We start from the raw sequence: 24,819 nt of genomic DNA, 5'->3' as shown, positions 1-24,819 counted from the left end.
ATAAACCTCCACATGCAGCTCTGTAGCACAGGGTGAGGGTGACAATGCAGAAAGTATCCCCAGATCATCCGCTGGATGCTCCCGATGCAATTCCACTGCCAAGCCAAACACAGCAACTTCTCTGTCCCCACTTCTACACCTTCCACCTCTCAGCCCCAGTATAAAAATTCCCCCTTCCCTTTGCACATCCTCCAGCCAAGTCCCCAAGGCTCTCAAGAAATCATTTGCAGACTCTTGGCTCAGGTAGGAGCAGTGAAATTCCCGACACGGAGTCTCTCAGGACACAATTCCTGCCCTCAGCCCAGCACACAATCCAGAATTGCCTCCACAGTGGCAGGATCAGGACCTTTGAAAGTAAATCCCACATCCAAAGGCTATTTGGCAAATTACACTTCATTATTTACTGGATTTGGCTGGAGAGGGCACGGAAAATGAGCAGCCACCATCGCTATCTCTGTTCCCCATCTGCTGCCTGAGATAACACTGGGAGAAAGTGGCTCGGTGCCCCTTTCCCTTCATCCTCAAGTTACACTTGAATGCTCTGCTCTCCCTGCTCTGTGGCCACAGGGACCACCCAGGAATCTGCTCCCTCTGCCTGCCTCAACAGCAGCTCCTGCCTGCCCTGGGACGATGAGTCAGAGCCAGGCTGAGAAAACGGTTCTAACCCCAATTTAACACTGAATCACCATGAAAACCTGTGTGGAGGTGAGCTCCTCAGGCCAGACACCAAGAGCAGGGTGAAAAACGGTATTTTTATCTCTGCAATAGCAAGGGCCCATCCCTAATCCTGTTTGGTTGTGCAGGATCCACGGGTTGGCTTTGCACAAACCCAGCAAATCAATTTTTCAGTAGCGGGAGGATAAGATTTCGGTTTAGGAAGGTGAATGCTGAGCTCTGCACAAACAACCTGTCAAAACAGGGGGAGACTTAAAAGTGATTCCCAGGGAGAGGTCACAGGGAAGCAAACAATCTGTTCCCAAATAAAAAAAACCAAGCCAGAGGACGGTTTCTATTTAAACACCCAAATCAACCCAAATGTGCATTTCAAGGTTTCTGCAAAATCTGTTGTGCTCGGCAGATTTAGGACTAAAACATCATTTGCTTTTTCCTGCGAGGTCACAGCCACTTGTTTGAATTTCTGCTGAGGACAGAGCAGCCCCAAAGCCCTGAGCCTGCAGAAGCCTTGGTTGGCTCAGCAGTGTCCCAGAGCTGGGGAAAACTCACCCAGGGAAACCAAACGTGTGTGTGAAGCTCTGCAGATGTGTTTGGGGACAAGGCTTGGCTGGTGACTCGAGAAAGATGAGTTGGATGGACACTTTTTACCCTAAATTCTGCTTCTGCTGCTTTGGGGGTATTGAATTTATTTAAATAATTCAGTATTTATTTTAAAACTGGGTGGTTTATGTGTAGGGAGCATGGTGGGCTTCACCCAGCTCTGTGCAGGGCCAGGACTCAGTGATCCCTGTGAATCCCTGCCAACCTGGAATATCCCACAACTCCATGAACTTTGCTGTTGCAGGGAAATTCCTTCCCGTGGAGGCAAACCCAGCCCTGGCAATGTCCTCCAGCCCTTCGCCTCCAGTCTGGGATGCCTAAAGGTCAGAGTTGAGCAGAATTTCAGGAACAAAAGCAACAAGCCCCGCTTTGCTGCCCCGGTATCAGCTTTCAGTGCCATCTGAAACCTGTTTGCAAGATTTTAATCAAACCTTGCACCAATAAAACCTCTCCTTTAGTGCTGCCCACGGAGCTCAGGCTGTGTGCAGGGGCTGGGGTGGGAGCCAGCACCAGGCCCAGCTGTTCCACCTAAACCCAGTTTAAGAATGCCGGGGCTTTAATCCCAAAAGCAAGCTCAGCAGCAGGGGCCAGACTGGGATTTCTGGCTGGTTTTTACGAGCCCATCAAAGCCCCTGACACGGCTGCCACGTGCACCCAGCTGTGGGGATGCCATGTCCTCGTCCCTGCCGACAGAGCCGCCTTTGATTTCCCTCCTGGGAGAGCGGGCAGGGAGCTCTGGGTTGATTTTTAAACTGTGCCAGTTGAGTTATGTCAGCAGCATCTGCAGAGCAGAGATGCAGGATTTGCCTCGCATGGGGACAGCTTTTATCTGGCTGCAGCTTTCCAAGGCAAAGAGGGATCTGGAGGCTCTGTGGCTTCTCCAAACCAGGCCCCTTCAGCTCCCTGACATCCCTGGGGATGGGACTCAGACACAAGAGGATAAAACACCCTGACATTGCCCTGGATGTGTTCTGTGCCAAGGGAGACCTGCCCAGAGCCCCCAGCCAGGGGCACGTGGAGCCAGAGAGAAAACCAGGAGCAGAGAGGCCAAGATCACCAAGTTCATCTCCCAGCCAAATTCCCACTCTGCTCCCACCAGGCCCTGCATGTATAAACTATTTCCACACATCTGATCTTTTTAAAGGACTCGGATTTACAAACTTCAGGGATTTTGACCTTCAAATGCACAGAACTCTTCTGCACGCCAAAGCCATTTGCAGCTGATTGCAGAAGGAAAATAAATGGCAGACAGGGCAAAAAAAGGATGGGCCAGGCAGAGGGATGGGAGCAAAGTCATTTTTCAGCCCAGTTTCCACTCAGGGTCAGTGACTCCTCCAAGCTCCCCTTGGCCACTCACTTTTTTTTCCATCAGAGCCCCAGTGTGTCCCTGTGTGGGGTTTCACCCAGTAACTGCTGGAAATGGATGTGGGGAGGATCAGAGCAGAGCCACCTGACCCCACAGCACCTCCTGTCCTGGATGGAGGGATGGGTGGATGGATGGATGATGGATGGATGGATGGATGGGTGGATGGATGGAGGGATGGATGGATGATGGATGGATGATGGATGGAGGGATGGATGGATGGATGGATGGATGGATGGATGGATGGATGATGGATGGATGATGGATGGATGGATGGATGGATGGATGGATGGATGGATGGATGATGGATGGATGATGGATGATGGATGGATGGATGGATGGATGGATGGATGGATGGATGGATGGATGGATGATGGATGGATGATGGATGGATGATGGATGATGGATGGATGATGGATGGATGGATGGATGGATGGATGGATGATGGATGGATGATGGATGGATGATGGATGGATGATGGATGATGGATGGATGATGGATGGATGGATGGATGGATGATGGATGGATGGATGATGGAGGGATGGATGGATGGATGATGGATGGATGGATGGATGATGGAGGGATGGATGGATGGATGGATGGATGATGGATGGATGATGGATGGATGGATGATGGATGGATGGATGGATGGATGATGGATGGATGATGGATGGATGGATGATGGATGATGGATGGATGGATGGATGGATGGATGATGGATGGATGGATGATGGATGGAGGGATGGATGGATGGATGGATGGATGGATGGATGGATGATGGATGGATGATGGATGGATGGATGGATGGATGGATGGATGGATGATGGATGGATGGATGGAGGGATGATGGATGGATGGATGGATGGATGGATGGATGGATGGATGGATGATGGATGGATGGATGATGGATGGATGGATGGATGGATGGATGGATGGATGGATGGATGATGGATGGATGATGGATGGATGATGGATGGATGGATGGATGGATGGATGGATGGATGGATGATGGATGGATGGATGGATGGATGGATGGATGGATGGATGGATGGATGGATGATGGATGGATGGATGGATGGATGGATGGATGGATGGATGGATGGATGGAGGGATGGACGGACACCAAGGGCAGGAACCCAAGGTCTGACCAGGCCTGGAGCACAGGATGCCATGGAGATTCCAGGCCTTTTGTGGCTTGGCAGAAGCACAGGGACAAGGGGGAAAGGCTTGAAAATGAAATAGGGTAGATTTGATTTAGATTCAGATTTAGATTAGATTTAGATTTAGATTAGATTTAGATTTAGATTTAGATTTAGATTTAGATTTAGATTTAGTTAGATTTCAGGATGAAATTCTTCCCTGTGAGGGTGGGCAGGCCCTGGCACAGGGTGCCCAGAGCAGTGGATCCCTGGCAGTGCCCAAGGCCAGGCTGGACAGGGCTGGGAGCAGCCTGGGACAGGGAAGGTGTCCCTGCTCATGGAAGGGGGTGGAGTGAGATAAGCTTTAAGGTCCCTTCCAATCCAAACCATTCCAGTATTCCATGATTAAATTAGGGGAGAAAATGCAGGTTAGTTTCAAACAAGATCCTTTGCATCCAAGGGCTCCATGAATTTGTGCCTGTGTCCCTCAGAAATCTCAATCCCTGAGCCCTGAGGCAGCTGAGGTCCCCCTGGAGCCCCCATCCCGTCCTTGCTGCCCACACTCCAGGATGTGCCCTCACTGCTGGGTGACGATGGAGCAGGAGTTTCCCAGAGGGTGCCAGGGGTTCACTCTCCCACCCCCTCCCATGTGCCCACAGTGAGTCTGTGGCCACCAAGGCCATGGTTCCCCCCCAGCCCATCCCGAGCTGAGCCCCTCTGTCCCAGCTTTCCTTGGGATCCAAAGCAGGACAGAGCTGGAGCTGGGGGAAGCTGCAGCACAGATTTCCCAACGTCCCCCAGCTGGGAGGGTTCAGCAGCACAGAACCTTTCTCAGGATCAGAGGAGGCTGAGGAGAGGGGGGCTGGGAGCTGAGACCCTTCCCACGCTCCCCAGCGAGGCTGCCAGGCACCGTGGAGCCACCACGTCCCCACCACGTCCCCACCACGTCCCCACCACGTCCCCACCACGTCCCCAGCTCGGGTTTCCAGCACCCCCAGGCTCCTCCAGCCCCTTGGGCAGCTCTGCCTTTCCCAGGTGCCCCCCGCCCTGGAGCAGGGACACCCGGGCAAACAACCCTGGCTGAGCCCCCTGTTATTTAGGCAGGATTAGGCAAAAATTTGTGTGCACTTTTGAACTGTTTTCACAAGCGTTGCCTCTCACTCCCACGCAGGAAGCAGGAGAGGAGCCGGCCTGTTCCAATTAGGGCTCCTCGGACCCAAAGGGCAGCGAGATTCCAGGGGGGGAAAGGGAAAGTGGGACAGAAAGCTGGAAAAAAGGGACCAGAAGGAAATCTAGATGGGGAGCAGGGATAAGCACAACAAGGGGTGTTTGCTGGGGATGGGATGGGAGCAGATGGGGCAGATTTGGGTCCCCTTCCTTCCAGAGACCGGCTCGGCTTCCCTCTGCAAGGATGGCACAAAAGGTGCAGACATTTGCTATTTTAATTTAAAATAAATATATTTCTTAAACAAAAAAATAAAAAAGAGAAGAAAAATAAGTCTTTTTTTTCCCTCCTTCAAGCAGTGAAAAATAAATACTGTGAGATGAAAGCTGGGCTTCAAGAGAAAAACAAGAGAGGAAACCGAAAGCCCACAGTGCTTAGCACTGCAGAAAGCCCAACAAAGCCGGCTTTTTTCCGGCCCTCAGCAGTTTTCTTAGGGAGATGTGGTGTGCCATGGGGGCCAGCTCTTCCCCTCAAAACGGGCCTGAGCACTGTCCTCCCTAAATGCAGATAAAAGCATTTTGTCCCAGGTCTGGGCTCTCAGCACTCGGAGCACCAGAGGGGAAGGTTTGGCTGTGGGTGAGGTGTTGGGATGCTCTGCTCAGCCTCGGGTTTGGGGTTCAGCCCTGTGTGCCATGGACAGCCTGGCCTGGCAGGGACGTGTCCATGAGGAAAACTGGACACAGAGCAGCCACCAGGTGAGGAGGGCTGGTGTGGCTCTGGGGTCTGGCAGCTGTGAGGAACCCAGCCCAGGGAAAGGGTTCTGCAGCCACCATCAGTCACAGCCCACCCTGCTCAGGCTCCAGCTCCTTCTCCTCCCTCACTCTCCCTGCTTTGTAACGTGGGTGTTGGATGGCAATCCTGGGAAAGCAGCATCCTTGAGAGTCCCAGGAGCTCGCAGGGGAGCAGCCTGGTGGGCAGCTCACTCTGTCCTTGGCTTTTGTGGAGAGAAGAGGGGATGAAATGCTAGAGAAAGGCCAGGGCTGAAGCTGAGCTAAACCACAGCCCCTGAGTCAATGCTCACTGTGCCTATGGGAAAGCTCCCCCAGCTCAGCAGGGCCAGGGCCTACAGCTCCTCTTCCTTCAGCAGCTCAGGGGCTTCCCTCAGCTGGGGATTCACCCCATCCTCCCCATTTCAGCTGCTGGAAGGAGCACAGATGGATAAAGCAAACCCTGGGGAGATTCAGCCACCTCTGAGGTTAGGGAACATGGCCATGGTTTAACAGCACTTGTTGGAACCATCAAAGAAGTGAGAAACAAGATTGGTCATCAATCAAATTCCACCAGCATTGCCCAGAGCAGTTCTGGCTGCCCCTGGATCCCTGGAAGTGTCCAAGGCCAGGCTGGACAGGGATAGGGAAGGTGCCTGTGGGATGGGATGAGCTTTAATGTACCCCCTGACACAACCCACGCGAGGGTTCCAGGATGAGATGCTACAAGGCTGGAGTGCTTCAGCTCCAGCAGCAGCTCAGCACCACACCCTCCCACTCTTGAATCAGCTCTAAATGCAGCTCTATCTGCAGCCCCTTCAGATTTAACAGCATCACAACCTTCAACTTCCACCTGCCTTTTCCAAGCCCGCTGGCCTGAGGGCACAGTCCGGGTCCATTAAACCCCTGTGGAGGCTCCAGGCTGCAGCCAGCCAGGAGCAAGCTCCACCTGCCCAGCCCCTCCTGCTCAGGAGGCAAAGCCATCGGGCCCTTAGAGCCCTTCCCTGCCTCTTTCCCAATGGAATATCCCAGCAGCAGCGTCCCTCTGGAGGCAGGATTAGCTCCTCACCTCCAGGCTGGGATCGCTGCTCAGCAGGGCTGGCGCAAACCTGTGAGCCAGGCTTCCCCCTAATCACCCTAATCCCTGCTAACCATGCCTCTAAAGGCTCTAATCCCTGGGCAGGGCAGGGCACACGAGCCTGGAAATGCCTGTCATGGACACCCAGCCCTGGAAAAGCCTGTCATGGACACCCAGCCCTGGAAAAGCCTGTCAGGGACACCCAGCTCTAGAAAAGCCTGTCATGGACACCCAGCCCTGGAAAAGCCTGTCATGGACACCCAGCCTCTGGAAAAGCCTGTCATGGACACCCAGCCCCTGGAAAAGCCTGTCAGGGACACCCAGCTCTAGAAAAGCCTGTTATGGACACCCAGCCTCTGGAAAAGCCTGTCAGGGACACTCAGCCTCTGGAAAAGCCTGTCATGGACACCCAGCCCTAGAAAAGCCTGTCATGGACACCCAGCTCTAGAAATGCCTGTCAGGGACACCCAACTCTGGAAAAGCCTGTCATGGACACCCAGCTCTAGAAATGCCTGTCATGGACACCCAGCCCTGGAAAAGCCTGTCATGGACACCCAGCTCTAGAAAAGCCTGTCAGGGACACCCAACTCTGGAAAAGCCTGTCATGGACACCCAGCTCTGGAAATGCCTGTCATGGACACCCAGCCCCTGGAAAAGCCTGTTATGGACACCCAGCCCCTGGAAAAGCCTGTCATGGACACCAAACCCTGGAAATGCCTGTCATGGACACCCAGCTCCTGGAAATGCCTGTTATGGACACCCAGCTCTAGAAAAGCCTGTCATGGACACCCAGCTCTGGAAAAGCCTGTCATGGACACCCAGCTCTAGAAATGCCTGTCATGGACACCCAGCTCCTGGAAATGCCTGTTATGGACACCCAGCCCTGGAAAAGCCTGTCATGGACACCCAGCCCCGCTGGAGGCAGCTCAGGTGGAACCAGCCAGCCCAGGTCATGCCCCACCTCTGGGAGATGCTCCTTTCAACCCAGCCCCGCTGCTCACACCCCACAGAGCTCGGGTTGCTCAACAGCAATGGGGGAAAAGGGAAAAACCCCTGCCAAGGCTCGGCACTCAGCACGGAGCAGACAAGCACAACTGGGCACAGACAGTGCCCTGCTGCTGGCACAGAGCCCAGCTGCTCACGGGCTCACAACCAGAAGCTGCTTGAAGCTCCTCACTGTCCCCAGGCTGGGCCAGCAGCCCCCAGAGCCTTGCAGAGCTGCAGGAGCCCAGCCTGAGCCTGCCAGAGCAATCCCACCTGGGCTCCAGCACTCAGGGCACGGTGCTCGGGGTCAAACACACCCACCTGAGAGCTCACATTCCCTTCCAGCCTGGTCACACCCAGGAGTTCTGCTGTTCTCTCCTCAACTCCCTGGCTGATCTTGCTATTTCTGGCATCTCTGATGAGGGAGGATATGGGACTGGAGGGTTTGTCCCAAGAGAAGGATGAACCCATCCCAGAACCCTGCCATGGGTTTTTCCTGGATTGCAGAAGCACCCTTGGGATGCTCCCAAGGTACTCTCCAGGCAATTCAGATGGAACATTTCTCTATCCATTCAAACAAACCCTCAGACTCTTCTGCAGATATTCAGCTCCCTGTCCTTCATCATCACCCAGGAATAGGGACAGACACAAAGGGGATTCAGCTCCAGCACCTCCAGCTGCTGCTGCAGGCTGGGGCTGCCAAGCCATGCACCAGAGTCTCCCAGCAAGGGAGAGCAGGGATGTAGCAAGGCCAGGTTGAGGATAATTGGCAGAACATCGTGTGGGGAAGATGCTGTCAGGATGGGAAGTGTGAAAAGGGATGGCTGAGATCTCTTGGCAGGGCTGTCCCCTCGCAGCAGGAGGAAGGCCAAGGAACCTTCACTCAAGCTGAGCTCTTTCATCACTCACAAAGGATCCCAACCCTCCCAGCCGGCTCAGACACTCCTGAAGAACAAACTGTGCCAGCACACTTTGTGAGCAGCCACGCATGACCTCACAGCCTGGGATGTTTTCATCCCACAGTCCTGATGATCCATGTGCAATGACTCCACGCCCTGGATAAAACCCCATCATTTGTGCTGCCCATCACCAGGACACGAGACATTTCTGAGGCTGATGGACTCCAGAGCTGTCCCTGCTGCTGGGGGATCCTAACAGAAGACTCAATTCCCTTGCCTTGGGAAGGGATTACACACAGAGATGCTCAGCCAAACACCTCCAATGTCTGTCCCGAGGAATTCCCAGCCTTCCCTTGATTTCCCTGCTCAGACTGATCCCTCTGTGTCCAGGCCCAGCCCCTGCCCCCGGGCCGAGTCACGCCAGACACGAGGCAGCACATGGCAGGGCAGTGGCAGTGCCCGGGGCTGGGGGGATGCTCAACCCCAGATATGTCCGACCACATCAAAGCGGCTGCTGCTCTCAGCAGCTCCCATTCATCCTCCGGGAATGTGTGTGAGAGCCGGACCTGCCGCGGCTGTGTCCATGCCCCGGTGGGGAAGGTCCCTGGGATGTTCCTGACGGCCAGACCGTCCCACAGGATGCTGCCAGCACGGAGGAAGGCGGCGATGCGGGAGGATCAGAGGGAGGAGCGAGGGAGGGAGGCTCGGAGCTCCGGGTCACCTCCGCTCGCTGCCGCGGGCGACGGGCGCTGGGCGAGCCCTGCACCGCTCGGCAGCTGCAGATTCCTGCCTGTCCCACCCCCTCCTCCGCAGCCTCACCGGGCACCCCTTCCCCGCAGGGCAGCGCCGGCAGACAGCGGGCATTGCTCAATGGCAGCGCCGCTCGCATCGCTCCTCCGGCTGCCACAGCTTCCACATCTGGGACTGCTGGGCTCCCTGAGCGAGTGCGGGGCACAGGGAGGAGGAAGAGGAGGAGGAGGAGGAGCCCAAGAGCTCCTTCACAGGAGCCCTGTCCTCACCTGTCCTCCCCATATCCCCCCTCACCCCTCTGTGCCCAGGGAAGTCCCTGCACACGAGGACTCCAGGGCTGCCCTCCCTTATCAGTCCAGTTGCAGCTTCCAAAGGCAGAGAAGGAAGATTAGGATATTTAGCTTTGAAATCAAACAAATAATTGCACAGGCTTTCTGCAAACAGATCAGGGTTGGGAGGTCAGAGAGCAGCTGGTAAATCTCAGCACTGTTTGCTCTGCCTAAATAATATTAGACCAAGAATAATCAATCATTTTTAATCAACAAAATTATTTATAACTCTTAGAGCAAACAGTCAACTCTACTGGCAGCTGCCAAAAGATGGTAGGTAATGATCCCCACGTCTCCAATTCCCCTGTGTGGTTATGGACGGGCTCCTTTGCATCCCTGGATTTACTGCCCTGGAGATTTGCCCTCACAAGTGCCATGACCCTCTCTGGGGGTGTCCCTGGCCAGGCTCACAAGCACACACTCAAGCACACACAAATACACCCAGCAGGCCCCCTGTAGCTGAAACCCCCCCAGGGCAGCTCACAGCAGCCACTGCACACTCCAAGCACCTTCCCAAGCTGCATCTCCCAGGAGGGAGGGGAGGGAGAACCTGCTGGACAGGAGAGGAGAAGATGCTCCTTCTGCTCTGCCACCTGAGCCAGTGACACCTCCTGGGGTTGTGGCTGTGCTGATGGCACCACTCATGTCCCACACCCTGCACATCCCCCCAGCCCTGGGCAGGCTCTGCACAGCAGCAGATGATCCCAGCAGCCACAACAGGACAGGAGCCTTTTCCTGGCTGGGCTGGAAGCCATGAAAGCCAAGGGATTGCTGAGAGGAGAATGAGAGCCAGCTTCCCATTTGGGACCAGGAGGGAGCCAGGACAAGGCCATCCCTGGGTGCTCCTGCCAGCCCTGCACCATTTCACCTCCCTGTTCCCTGCCCAAGCTCAGCTCCCCCAGTGATGGAGGCCAGGAAGGGCCTGGGAAAAACCTGGGAACCAAAGCTCTGCAGCCCACGCCAACCTCAGGAACAGCGGTGCCAAAGTAATTTCATTTCACAACTTCCCAGGAACAATTCTCCCGGGTTTATTAATTTTTAAGCAGACAAGAAAACCAACAAAGGGGATTTTCCAGGAGAGCCCCAAGATTAATCATCTCCATCCCAGGCTGAGCACAGGGCTCCTGGGCTTTGCCCAGGTGTGTTACACCATGCAGCATCCGGGTTTCCAGTATCCTCAGGCACAGGAGCGAGGGTTTTCCCAATCCCCAAGAAGTTCTTCTTTTCCAGCTCCTACTTCTAGGAAACTTCCCATCAAGGAAGGGACCAGTGCAGGGATTGGGCCAGAGCAAGCCCTGGGAAGATGAAGGTGGGAGTGGGCTGGGAGAGGTGGCCAAAGAGGAGCTGGGCTGCCCCATCAGGCTCAGCCCTCCCCATCCCAGAGCCAAGCGCTGTCCAGGATGGATTATGTCAGCTCCTGGCCTCAGCTGGGAAGAGAGAAGGGCAGGCAGGGATAAATGCGAGGTGCTGGGATCTGCCCAGAGGAAGCCTGAGCTTGGAAACCTCGGTGAGGGCTGGGGGAGAGGCTGAGACGCTCCCAGGCCTCGCATCCACCGCACGGAGCATCCGGAAGCCATTAAGGAATTACAGCCCCGCTGGCCCCGAGCCCTCCCCGGCAGAAGTGCCTGGAGCAGATGGTGAAAGGGCTGATTGAATTCGGCTGCTCACGCCAAGAGGCTCTTTAGGAGACACTCAATGGAGGAGGGGGTGGAGGGGGCGGCATTTGGGACTCGGGAGCTGGGAGCCCTTGCCAGGAACTCCAGGAATCCTCTGTCAACCCTAAGGAGGCTGGAGGAGCTCTGGCAGTGACTTGGATGTGTGGTTTGAGGGGTGTGAGATTCCCTTGGGAGCTTGGCCCCAAGCTCCTGGTGCTCCAGGAGTGACTCCCCAGTGATCCAAGGCTGGTTCCTCTCCCTTCATCTCCAAGGGCACCGTGCATTGGACCAGCTCATTTCCAGGGACCTGGCATGGCCCCAGGAGCTGAGTGATCCCAAGCCTTGATCCCAGCTGAGGAGGAGGCACAGGAGCTGTCAGCCGAACAGCCCTGCCCACCCCCGGGGCTTTCCTCCCAGAAAAATGCCAGAAAATGTTTGTAAAGATCCTTAATTCCCAACTTGGTGTAATCCCACCCCATTCCCACACTGGGTATGGGACCAGACCTCCCAAAGAGCCCTCAGAGTGGGATGGAATTCCAGTTACTCTGGATGAAGAAGAGGTGGGGAAAAAAGACCAGGGTGAGAGAAATGTAGGATGAAAAAGAGCCAAGAGGAGAGGGAAAAAAGCCTAAGGAAAAATGTGCTTCAAAAGTCATCCTCGGTGCCAGCCCTCCTGGGGGTGATGCCAGTGCCTGGGCAAAAACACAGATGGAGGAACCAAAATTGCCTGGGGATGAAGGAAGGGCTTAAACCCTCCCTGGAAAGTGGAGAGTAAGAAAAGGAGGAATGCCCCAAAAACCAACACAGCCCCCCAGCTCTGGGCTCCCTGCCCTGGCCAGCCAGCTCCAGCTCCCCATTCCCTGTGTCCCGGGGGAACAGGCATCGGCCGCGAGGCCCCCGTGCCATCCCCTATCTCCGAGTCCATCCCTGTTTTTCCAAGGGAGAAAGCTGCAGCGAGTCCCCCCGGGATCCCTGGCCGGCTGCCCGAGGTTGGGAAATCGGGAGCCTGGTCAGGCTCTGCCGGAGGGGCCGGCACGGAGCGCTCCGTGACCGTCAGGGGATCTTTGCGGAGCAATCTTTTCCGAGACAAGTCATGAGATTATTTCTTGCCTGGAATTTGCTCCCGCAGCTCCCATCGGCCCCGGACTGCTGAGTCAAGAGACCGCCGGGGCTGTGCCCTGCAGATGAGTAAATAAATTGCCATGGGGAGCGCGGGGGGCCGGGGGGGCTGGCGCCCGGCGGGGCGCGGGATGGGGCAGGGAGGGACCCGATGACTCCCGAGCCTTGGGCTGGGGATGGATCCCGGCTTGGCAGCCGCGCACGGAGTTAGTCACCAGATTAGCGAGCAGTTACACACGCGGCTTAAAGGCACATCATCCTCCCCTCCCCTTCCCTTTCCTCCTTTTCCTCCGGGGTCTTATCCCCCCTTTGCCCTTCTTCTTTTATTTTTGAGATTTCTTTCGGCCGAACTTTGGCTCTCATTGAGTGCCAGGGACGGACAGCCCGACAGCCACGCAAGGCAGAAGCCCTTGAAGACGCCGAAGGGGGGAAAGGGTCCGGCCCGGGGGGGACAGAGCTCGGGGCAGCCCCTCCTGATCCCTTCCCTCCCCTCCCCATCCCGCTGTGCCGCCTCGCCGGGCACTCGGGTCACTCTATAGGATCCATATGGCCCCGGCTGCTCCGCGCTCGGCTGCTTGGAAGCAGGAATGGTGCGAGTCATCCCGCTCGAAGGCAAACAGGCGCAGGGCCGGGGCCTTTCATGTTCCGGCCTTTGGAGCCAAATTCAAATCTGGAGCCGCTTAAAGGGATGGAAAGAGCCCGAGCGAGGAGCGGCCCCGCCGGGCCGCGGCTACCGGGACAGCTCCGCATCCCAAACCCCGCTGCTGCCGCTGGAAAGGGAAACTGCCCCAGCCTTCCCAAACCCTGCTGCTGCCATGGGAAACTGCCCCAGCCTTCCCAAACCCCACTGCTGCCATGGAAAACTGCCCCAGCCTTCCCAGACCCTGCTGCTGCCACTGGAAACAGCCCCAGCCTTCCCAAACTTCACTGCTGCCATGGGAAACTGCCCCAGCCTTCCCAGACCCTGCTGCTGCCACTGGAAAGGGAAACTGCCCCAGCCTTCCCAAACCCCACTGCTGCCATGGGAAACTGCCCCAGCCTTCCCAAACCCCACTGCTGCCATGGAAAACTGCCCCAGCCTTCCCAAACCCCACTGCTGCCATGGAAAACTGCCCCAGCCTTCCCAAACCCCACTGCTGCCATGGAAAACTGCCCCAGCCTTCCCAGACCCTGCTGCTGCCACTGGAAACAGCCCCAGACTTCCCAAACCTCACTGCTGCCATGGGAAACTGCCCCAGCCTTCCCAAACCCCGCTGCTGCCATGGGAAACTGCCCCAGCCTTCCCAAACCTCACTGCTGCCACTGGAAAGGGAAACTGTCCCAGCCTTCCCAAACCCTGCTGCTGCTGCTGCCATGGGAAACTGCCCCAGCCTTCCCAAACCCCGGCACAGTCTCAGACCCCAAGCCCAAAGTTCCTGGCAGCCCTTGACAAGGATGGGCTTGGGAAATGCCACCGGTGCTGCTCCCAAGCTGCCGGGCTCCTCTGCTGCCCAGGGCTGATGGCAGGGCTTGAGCAAAGGAGTTTTTCCTCATTTCCAGCTGCAGAGCAGGAGGAATTGCGTTTGCTGACCTCATGGAGCAGTCTGAGGCATGGAGCAGTTGGGTAACGTGCCTCGAGCACTTGAAAAGAGAAAGCTCTTGGCATTGCATTTTCAAACCGCTTCTAACAATAATGGGTAAAAAAAGAAGGGAAAAAAAAAGACCCAAATTTCACGTGTCCCACTCCATCTTTTTTTAATTTTCCAGTGGAAAAAGCCAGGACTACTCAGCTTTTGCAAGTTGTTTCTTCAGAGGGTTCAGGTTTCGGTAAACAATTGCTTAAAACTAAAAGGTAAGAAAGCAAAAATCCCCTTTTCTGCTCCCAGAGCAGTGACCAAAATTCAGTGGCTTTGCACAAACACATGCAGGCACCTCTGAAAAAAACTTTCATGTGGGTCAAAAAGCCACAGTTTGATTATTGTGATAAAAAGTGCTGACAACGGGGGGTAAACAACAGAAAACAACCCCCAAGCACTGCCCAGTGTCCAGTTTCAGCTTTTGGGGTCTGCTGCTGGCAGGGGCAGCTTCCCTGAGTGAGCAGGGTTATCCTGCAAGGCCATGCCAGGAGAGGCAGCATCCCAGGGAATGGCAGCCAGCCCCATCCTGCCGTGCCTGACTTGGCTCCCAAGGGATGCTGAGCCTGCCCCAGTCTCCCAGCACCCCCAAACTGGGAATTCTGGAGGGTGGATGGCCCCAGGCCTGCCTGCTGCTGGGGAGGAGCCGGGCAGTGGAACACAGAGCATGGAGAGCAGGAATCCTGCAAGCAGAGGGAGACCTGGAGCACCCAACTGAGGATGCTCCCACCTCCCTGACATGGCAAAATGGGAGTGCTGTGCCTCAGTTTCCCTAAAAACAAAATCTCATCAAACCTTTTCTCAACATCTTTTGGGGTGCAAGGCCCCAAAGCTTTAGAAAGAAGCTTTTAAAGAAAAGCTCAGTCCCTGGGCTGGCTTCTCCTGCACTCCCCACCAGCCATGAGAAGAATGCCTTGGAATCACATCAAGTATTTGAGATGAGATGGGGGGAGAGAGAGGGGGCATGGCGAGGGGAGAGGGGGAGCTTTTGACTCAGTGTCTGGCTTCTTTCATCAATCCCACATTCCTGCTCATGCCATCACCCTCCGGGAAAGTGCCACAACCTACAGAACCCATGTGGAGCCAATTTAGAATCCCCTCCGTGTAAGAAAATGCATTTTGTTCATTAGCAAGCTCTGGATGCTCAGCTGGGGTGAGGAGGCAGCCCCACAGCCATCCCAGAATGGGATTCAGTGGGAAAATGTCCTACACACAGCTACAGCCCAGAGCAGAGCAGTGCTCCCTGCTCTCCCTCCCAGGATGTTGTTCCAGCCCAAATAACCCCAAGGTTCCTGCCCCAGCCACCTGAGCTGGAGGTCTCTGCTCTTCTGGCTGTGTAGGAAAGGTTTAAACACAAGGAAAAAAGCTGGAAAGCAGGGAATTGCTGGAGCAGGTATTGCTATTGTGCCCAGCAGCAACTGGGAGATGAATGAATGGGAATTCCAGCCCCAGAGCCCAGTTCAGAGCCAGACAGAGCCCTGGGACTTTGCACATGCCAATCCACAACCAGGGCTGTCACAATGACTCCAATCCTCATTCCCAAAGCAGAGGGAGCCACAGCAAGGAGGGGATTTTCCTCTCTGGGAAAGCAAGCTGCTGTTTCTCGGTGTGTTTGTGATATTTCTCTGGCAGGTTATATTTATCCACGAGCTCCAGGAACCAGATGTGGGAGCGAGGGGCTGTGCTGCACCAGCTTCCTGCCTTCCTGCAAACACCAGCCCCACCTGCCCTGCACAGAGCAGGACACAGCCTGCAGAGCCAGGAAACTCTGCAAGGTCAGCACAGCCAGGGCAGGGGACAGGCAAAACCGTGTCACCTGCCTGGTCCTGCACAGGGGGCATTGCTCCCATGAGCTGGTGATGTTCATGGGACAGAGGAGCAAATCAAGGCTTGGATTTTGGCAGTTGACTGAAAAAAAAATCCAAAACCTCAACATAAAAATGCAGAGTTTCAGTTCAGAAAGAGATGGTAGTGAGAGAGCAGGGCTTGACCTATCCAGGGCTACTCTGAGCCAGCCACCCTCAGGAGGAGGATGAAACACCTTGGAGCAGCTCTGAGCACAGCACTGGGGGCTCTGCCTCCCCCTCAGCCCTGCAGGGCTCAGGCTCTGCCAGGCAGCGTTTGCAGCCTTTTTGTGAAAGGCTCCAGAGGCCGGGGTGAGACACTGAGACACCACAGCTGAGCCCTCACAACAAACTGCAAACTGAAACCACCCTGGAGGTGCCCAAGGCCAGCCTGGCCAGGGCCCTGAGCCACCTGGTCCAGTGTGAGCTGTCCCTGCCATGGCAGGGGTGGAACTGGGTGAGCTTTAAGGTCCCTTCCAGCCCAAACCATTCTGGGATTGAAGGATTTATTTCTTTTTTTGCCATCTCTGTGCACTTGGCCTCCAACTCAGTGTCCATCCCAGACTGTCCCTCCCCTGTTCCAGGAGATATTCAGGCACATGAAGCCACTGTAGATTTCCACATTTTTCCATCACTGCCAGGGAAGCCTGCAGGCACAAATCACCAAAGCTGGGAAAGCTGGGCTGGGGAGATGAGAGCAGCTCTGCAGGGCTTGCAGCAGGACCCAGCCCAGCTTTCCAAAGTCACCTCTGCAGGAGGAGATCCCACTCCAGGCCCATTATCTCCAGAGCCATCTCCCAGCTCTGCCATGGGCAGCACTCAAGTGCTTCCCCCCCTCAAATTCCACTGCACCTGGGAAAAATGTAGGAGCTCGTAGGAGAATCAATAAATATTTATTGTTTAACCAGCAGTATTTTGACTGGAGATGTAAGCATGGCCCTGTGCCAGGGAAACAAGAGCCTTCTTGGCCAGCGCTGCAAACAAATTTTTGTCTGTATCTCGTTGGAAGATTATAAACTACACAATGAAAGGAAAAAAAAGAAACACAGGCAGCGAGCAGCTTAGTCACGGAAGAGGAACAAAAGAGCTGAGATGGATAACTGTGGCATGGGGTTACAAAAAAAGGGCTGCAGGCCTGAATTTTGGCTGTGAGACAGCTGTGCTGCTCAGATCAGCTGCAGATTGTGCCACTGGCTCCTGCTGGGATGGGGCTTGGAGCTGCACCAGGAGGCTCTGGAGAGACACTGGAATCCAGCAGGAGCTCCCAGCCAAAAGCAAACTGGGGAGTCAGGGCTGAGCCTGCAGGGGCACAGCCTCACCCCTATGGAATACCCCAATTCCCACAGGGATCCCAGGATCAATGAACAGGCAGGCCCTGGCTCCAGGGCAGTTTTAGTGCTCCAGTACAGATCATCCCCTCCTTGTGCATCTCCTCAGAGTCCTGGCACACTCCTACCCAGCACAGGTGCTCCACCAAGCCAGATTTGTCAGCCTGGAGGGTGCCAGAGCTGCATCCTATGGATCAGGGACAGCAGTGACACTTGCTGTCCTACATCCTGCCATTTCCTCACCGTGTGCCATGCAAGGACCAGCTGACAGTGCAAAAGGGAAAAGACTCTCCTGCCTTATCTGGGACAGATTTACTTGGATTGATTCCCCAAAATCCCAGCAGATCCTGGTGCTACAACTGACAGGAGCCATTTAGGGTGGCAGCTCTGCCAGTTCACATCCCTGACATGTTTCAGACAGTCTGGTCCTACTCACACCCACCTGAGGCTTTAATCTCTGGGACAACCTGTGCACCCTCAGCCTGATGCAGCTGCCCCAGCTCCTCACACAGCAGGATCCATTCCAGAGGATTTCCACTTTTTCCCATCATTGCCACAGCAGCCTGCAGTTCCACCCAGAGCTGGCTCCCAGAGCAGCTGTGGCTGCCCCATCCCTGGATGTGTCCAAGGCCAGGTTGGACAGGGCTTGGAGCCACCTGGGCTAGTGGGAGGTCTCCCAGGTGAGATCTTTAAGGATTTCAACCCAAACCATTCTGGGATTCTGTGATAATCCCGTGGCAAAGCTCAGCGTGTCACAGTCCTGCTGGAGTCCCAGCCCCTCGCTGCCTGCCTGCAATCTGCTCAGGATTTGGGAGTGCAGGAAGTCCCAGGATGTCTCAGCAGCTCCTTTGGAGAGCTGGAGCACGGCATTCCAGCATGAGCCTGTGTTATCCCTGCGTTCTGTAAGGCCCATCAAAGCATGGCACGCTGTAATTACATGGCAAATTAGGGGCCACTTCATGGAACGACACTGTAATTACACACTTGGTGCGTGCTTTGGGGAGCTGGGATAGAAACGTGAAAGGAACGGGGTTTGCTCCTGTTCCCTGGAAATCTCCCTCCCCTTACCCAGGTTAAAAACCAGGGATGTGCTCTTTCCACCCCTTTTCAGAGCTTTGATGGGAAGCTGACACTAAAAAACTTGAAGCTGGTGGCAGCCAAGTGCAGCCAGTCCCCCCTCCTGGGAACCTCTCATTCCCGCATCCCGGCTGGATACCACAGTAATGGGCATTTTGTCAGCGCATACAGAGGTAATTGCTCTTCTCAGCTGAGTTCTCACCTCCTCCGCAGGCAATCAGCACCGAAAATGCGAGAGCGGCCCCGAGCCCTCCACGGCTGAGCCTCAGCCTCGCTGCTGATCATTGCAGCCCACACAGAGCATCCCCAGCCGAGCCCAGCTTCACCTCGGCTGCACTGCAGAGCAAAGCATTCCAAAAGATGCGGGTGCCATTCCCCGCATCCCTGGAAACACCAATCCGTGCTTTCCTTTCCCAGGCTCTGGCATCCCGCGTATCCCTGGCAGGACAGGCGAGCTCTCCCAGTGCCACTGAGGCAGAGGGGGGATGCAGAAGGTGCCGGAGCAGGGAGGGAAATGCTGGGGCTCGGAGGGAAATGCTGGGGCTCTCTGCTGTGGTTTATCCTTCATGGAAACAAAACGTGGCCATGCAGGAGCCAGTGCCCGTCAGCAGCAGGGAAACTGAGTCACACAGCAGCTGACACAGCTGGAGGGCTCAGCCCTGTGAGGATAAGGCAGGATCAAACCTTTCTTTTTGAGAATAATGAGAATAATGTCCCAAGTCCCTGGGCACTTTTACCCCAAGCCGCTCAGCAAACTGCCCCCCATCGGTTGGGCTGGTCCAGCTGTGACTCCGTTCTGTGCACACCTGGAGCCAGGGATGGCTGCAAACTTGTCCTCCCTAGACAAGGCAGAGGCCAGAATGAAGGATCCCCTCCTAAAACCCAAAGAAAAGGGATTTTCTCTGCCACTTGCCCGCGGCCAGGCTCTGTGCAGGAGCTCTGCGTTTGCCAGGCTCACTTTAAATGCAAACTCCCTTATTTGTCTGCGCTGAAAGTGAAAGCAAAGCCTGACCTGGCTGCGGGAAGGGGGACAAGCACGGTTCAGGCAGGTCCTGCATCCCCGAGCAGCATGGAAGCTGTGTAGGAGCTTCCCTGTACCCTGCACCACCCCAGCAGGAGAACCAGAACCCTACAGAGCTTTGGGCTGGAAGGGAAAATCTTCCTTCAGCCCTAACTGATGTCGTCCCAAATCCTAAACGAGGGAAAAGCTCTTGTCAGATAAAAGCACACCCCTGGGATGCCACCCACGCACAGGCCAATGGAAACAACGTGTCCATGTCCCAGCTGTCCTCGGGGTAGGCATGGGAAGGGCCAAACAGCCCGGATTTCTGAGCAAATCCTTTTTCCAGGAACAAAGCCCCCCCTTGCTCCCATAACACACCTCAGGGAAAGGAGGCAGGAGGAGGGCTGGATGCAGGATGGGGAGTTTGGCATCACTGCTCCACTTGGGATGCCCAGGAACGACAGCTGGGATTACAGCCCTGCTCTGGTACCTCGGAGAGGCAAATCTGCAGCTTCCTGAGCAAGAAATGAGCACTGGGAGCCCCAGTTACACCCCAGAGCTCCCAGCAGGGCTGGAGCTGCTGCCCACTCTGCCCAGAGCCAGCAAATGCAGCTTGGCCGAGCTGCAGGAAACAAAGTGATTTGTTGAGGGCAGCCTTCATCAGCCCCCAGGTGAAGTTCCCTTGGGGTTGAATTTTGTGTGGTTTGGGGTTTTACTGTTTCAGAAAACGTCCCACCAAGCCTTTGGTGGATCAGCCATGTATGTACAACCACAAGTGATGTTACCACCCTTCCATCACATCCGCCTAAGAATATCCACACACCCAGAATTGGGTCCTGAAGGAGAACCCACCCCGTGGGGTTCTGGCTCTGACCTGCTCATCTCACTCACACACTCCTGCTGCTAATAGCAGGGGTGGAGGGGGAGGATTTGGCTTTGGAAGCTTTCTGGAGCTTTACAGCTCCACATCCCTTTCAGGTTATTTTTAAACCCTTTGAACACCACAAATCTCCCCGGAGTTTTGCAGGCAGAGGTGTGGGGTGGAGCAGGGTTTGGTTTGGGGGGTGAGAGGGGACAGAGTTTCATGGGGCACCTGGCACATTAAACATCCTGCACAGCTGAAACCCTCTGGCTGCAGGGCCCTCCCTGCCCAAGGTTTAACCCCACGGATCACATCGGCACGGCTGCTGTGAGAGGGGACAAGGGGCTGCAGTCCTTCTCAGCCCATTTTGGAATTAAGGACGATGGGAACATTTGGTGGTGGATTCAGGGCTGCAGGAGCCATCAGGGAGCAGATGAGCCCTCTAGGAGCAGAGAGAAGTGATGCTCCCTCCTCCCCTGGCTGGATCCCAGGAGCACGACCCAGCAGCATCCACACTCCTTCCCTCGCCATCAATCCCACCAAACCAGAGAGCTGCAGCTTTTTTTCCTTCGGAGTTGGAGGGGAAATGAGGTTAAGCCAGCTAATTGACAGCGCTGACCTTTGTGGCTCCCAGCGAGCGCAGCCACCAGCACAGGAGCGGCTGCAGCTGAGCCGATGGGGGGGCAGCGCTTTTCTACCTCTGCGTTTGTGTTTTTCAGCGCTCTTCCTGCCCAAGTTTCAGCTTTGGGTCAGCTCTAAGAGCAGTTTGCTGACATCAGCTGCAGAAGAGCTTCCAGGGACAGAAGAAAACGAACTTAAGGCAGGGTGAAACTCTGAGTCCTCCCTTCAGGCACCAGGGAATTCCACTGCTCCCGACACCCAGTGCCTCTGAGAGAGCTCTCACCCCGACCAGGAGAGTGTAAATTTTAACAGATGCTTTACTCTGGAGTGAAAAGCAAACCGCACCCCACCCTGACGGTCCAGGTGTTTATTCCTATCCCGTTTTTCTCCCCTCTGAACAAACAGGCTGCCCTCGGGGGCTGAAGGGCAGGACTGAGTCTTCACCAGAGTTTTAGGAAATAGGCACAAACAGGTCCTCTGCTCCCCTCCAGCCCCTCATTTCAGCTGTGTAGGTGCATTCTTAGCATCCCTCGGGCATTTGCAAGCCTGGCGCTCCCCAGCCCAGCCCGGGGCCAGGCTCAGCCCTGCTGCCCGGGCCAGGGAGCGCTGGCACCTCTGCCCAGCACAGGGAGCTCCCTGCGGCCGGGGAGGGCGGGAGGAGGGATCCCAAGGGAGACCCCAGCGCTGGACACTCGGAGCCCATGGACGGCTGAAGCCAAGGTGGTGCTGCCTTTGGAGCTCTCTGCAGCCCCGCTGATGCTGCACCAGCATCTATTGAAGTCGAAGCACCAACCCCTGTGCGGCTCCAGCACTCAGCTGTCATTTTATTTCCACATGCAGCCCAAAATCCCAATGCCTGCGGGAGCTGTGGCTCCCTTCTGGCTTTCCTAGAAACTTTCTAACCGCCAGAGAAATGTACAACTCAATCTTAAATTTGATTTTCTTTCCCGCACCGGTGCTGCACAAACTTCCAGTTTGGCGCAGTGGGAATTGCAGCAGGGAGAGATGAAGCAACAGGAGTCGTTTAATGCAGAAAAAAGGGTTGTTTTTTGTTTTTCCTGCGGGTCCTCCAAGCTCCATCCTCCACCTCGCCTGGGCAGGGCAGAGAGGAGTTGGGCGCCCGGGGTCAGCGAGCAGCCAGACGCCAGCAGTGTGTGAACAGCAGCCCTTATTCTGGTCAGGCTCGGCTCGGAGCAGCAACCACAGCCAGCAGCAGCTGAACTCACCCCGCTACAACACACAAAAAACCCTTCTCGCCTCCCTCCAGTAACGTGTTGCTCTCTGCACCCTCTCTCCACCCATTTCTCCAGCTCCAGAAGGGCGAAAAAAAAATCAAAGCGGCGGGTTTTCCTGGATTAAACGTGCTAAATCCAGAGTATTTAGCACTGGAGTTGTGTTTCCCAAATACCACGAGTGCCTGGACCACACAAGACATTTCCAGCGAGGGATGGGGGAACGCACATCCATCCCAGCCAACGATGGGAACGGGCGGGAGCCCCGGGAGCGCATCTCTCCCGCCTGCCCGCCGGACGGGCTTCCCCTACATCCCGGCAAGGATGCCAGGAGCGTGAGGGAAGGAGGCTGGAGGGGCGGCGGGATGGATTTTAAGAGAAGGAGGGGGATGGAAAGTCATAAAAGCGCTCGGAAAGTCAACTCGCCTTCGGCAGCGGGCAGAGCCCGGGCGGCGCCGCTGCGCTGCGACTTGGGGCGCGCTCCGTGCTCCCTTCCGAAAGACACCCCCAAAAAACCCCACACCGACCTCTCTGAGCGAGCCCTCCCCAGCGGTCCAGCCTCTCCCCCCGCCAAACCTCCCCCCGCCCGCCGCCTTCGCCAGGAGACGGGGCCGGGGCTGCGCGGAGCGGGGCGCGGAGGGGACACGGCGCTCACCGGGGGACGGGAAGAGCTCGATGTCCACCTTCTCCGTCTTGATGATGGTGAGATCCACCGCCGCCTTCATGGCTGGGGCAGCGCCGCGGGGGCGTCGCGCCGGGAGCGGGGGGCGGCGGCTGAGCCCCGCCGAGCGCGGAGCGGGGCGCCCGGGGCAGCGCGGCCGGCGCTGCCTCCTCCTCCCGCTGCTCTTCCTCCTTCTCCTCCTCCTCCTCCTGCTTCTTCTCCTCCTCCTCCTCCTCCTTCCTTCCTTCCTTCCTTCCTCCCGCGCTCCCTCGCTCCGCTCCCGCCTGCGCTGCGCTCCCCGCTCCGCTCCGCTTCGCCCGTCCCCGCCGCCGCCGCCCCGGCCGGGCTGAGCCGAGGGGAGGGCGCTGGGCCGGCCCCGAGCGGTGACAGCGGCCGAGGGACCCGCCCCGCCCCGCCCCGGAGGCGGCCCCGGGCCCGGCGCTCCGGGGAGCGGAGCCGGCCCTGCTCGGCCGGGGGAGCGGGGGTCTGGGGGCAGCGCATCCAGGGGGGAACGGGGATCTGGGGGCAGCGCATCCAGGGGGGAACGGGGGTCCGGGGACAGCGCATCCAGGGGAGAACGGGGATCTGGGGGCAGCGCATCCAGGGGGGAACGGGGGTCCGGGGGCAGCACATCCGGGGGGAACGGGGGTCCGGGGACAGCGCATCCAGGGGGGAACGGGGGTGTGGGGGCAGCGCATCCAGGGCGCCTCCGCCCCGACCTCTGCTCGCACCCTGGCCCCCAAACACTCGGGATAAGAGTTTGAGCACGCTGGCTGCAGGCAGCCCTGGCTGGAGCCACTGCCTGAAACCGATGGTTTTTGAAACAGGGCCAGTTGTGTTCACCCTGCCTGTCTCGCCGTGAACCGCTGCCTTTCACACTCACACCTTCAGCTCCCATCGCCCCTTCATGCTCACATCATCTCCTCACATTTCCATCTCCCCTTCATTCCCATCATCCTGCCTGGAGCAGCCTGATCCTCTCTCACCCACAAGCACATCCAAAGTCAGGGGCACAGCCAGGGCAGAGCAGTGCACATTGTGCTGTGGTGGGTGACAGCCAGGGGAGCTGTTCCTGGACTGCTTGGTGGAGGTGGGAGGCAAAAGAGAGTTGGGAACTGACTGGATAAAAAGCATCTTGAAGATGCAAGATGAGTGTCATGCCAGCACAGCATGGAGTTAACAGAAGAATATCGGTTTTCACATGAAATCTGTTTGATTGTATTTAGGTAGCACAAACTTGAGACCACAAACGGCACAGCAGAAGGAGAGTATGACTCACAGATGTCAGCTTACCGGTACGGAGAAAAAAGTCAGTAGCCACCAGCTCTTGTGGTTCTGTCACTCTGAAAGTCTTTAACAGCTTCCGATCCAGCACAGATCAGGCTGCTCTCAGAGAAGAAGATGGGCTCAAGTGAGCACAGGCCTGCAGGAGCAGCTGCCCGGGGTCACAGTCACTGCCCAGCCCTTAGGATGGAGCAGGGTCCCACTTGCAAACCCAGCCTTTCTCAGCATGGGCGTATTTGTAGCAGGGAGTTTGTGCAACTGAAAGAGCTGCGAGGCTGCCGGGGCCAGACAAGGAGAGGCGGCTCTGGCTGCACACACAGCTTTGCCAAGGCAGGCAGGTCGAGCAGCAGGAGGGCTGAAAGCTGGCAAACCTGGGCTGGGAGCTCCAGCCCCAAGTTCCTCTTCCTCACCCAGTGACAGCCTCTCACATTCCCAGTTTTACAGGCAATCTTGTTTCCAATTTACTTGCAAGCTCAGTTCTGGACAACCCATTCCTGCAGCAGTGGAGTGGGAGCAGAGATTTGCTGTGATGAAAAACCTCCCTCCACTGATTCCCGAGGGCTTGGGAGAACCTGAGCTCAGGCAGAGCACAGGGCTGGAAACCTCAGCTGGTCGTTTGAAACCACAGGAATGAACCTGGAAATCCGAAGGTGCAAAGAGGATTGCTGCAAGGATAAAATGTGGTCCCTCCCCGGGACAGGATCATGTGCTTGCACCTGCCTTGGGTTTGGGTTTCTTTCCTGCCCGTACAGCAACGATTGAAGGAAGAAA

General features: G+C 56.3%; 1 protein-coding gene across 2 annotated transcripts in view; it reads right to left on the bottom strand.

The window, feature by feature from the left end:
- Positions 1 to 24,819, bottom strand: part of ETS1 (ETS proto-oncogene 1, transcription factor) — a 73,060-nt gene that overhangs the window by 28,021 nt on the left and 20,220 nt on the right. The window contains exon 1 of one of the 2 annotated variants that reach the window (XM_054647487.2): positions 22,759 to 23,104. The exons of the other annotated variant lie outside the window; for it this stretch is intronic. Coding sequence (XP_054503462.1) covers positions 22,759 to 22,828 — 70 coding nt within the window. The 5' untranslated portion in view covers positions 22,829 to 23,104. Of the gene's footprint in view, positions 1 to 22,758; positions 23,105 to 24,819 lie in introns of those variants that run through there. 2 annotated transcript variants of the gene reach the window in all.

Source organism: Agelaius phoeniceus, chromosome 23 (assembly GCF_051311805.1).
Source record: "Agelaius phoeniceus isolate bAgePho1 chromosome 23, bAgePho1.hap1, whole genome shotgun sequence".
Lineage (NCBI taxonomy): Eukaryota > Metazoa > Chordata > Aves > Passeriformes > Icteridae > Agelaius > Agelaius phoeniceus.
The sequence above is the reverse complement of the archived record's forward strand: the minus strand, read 5'-3'. Positions and strand labels throughout refer to the sequence as shown.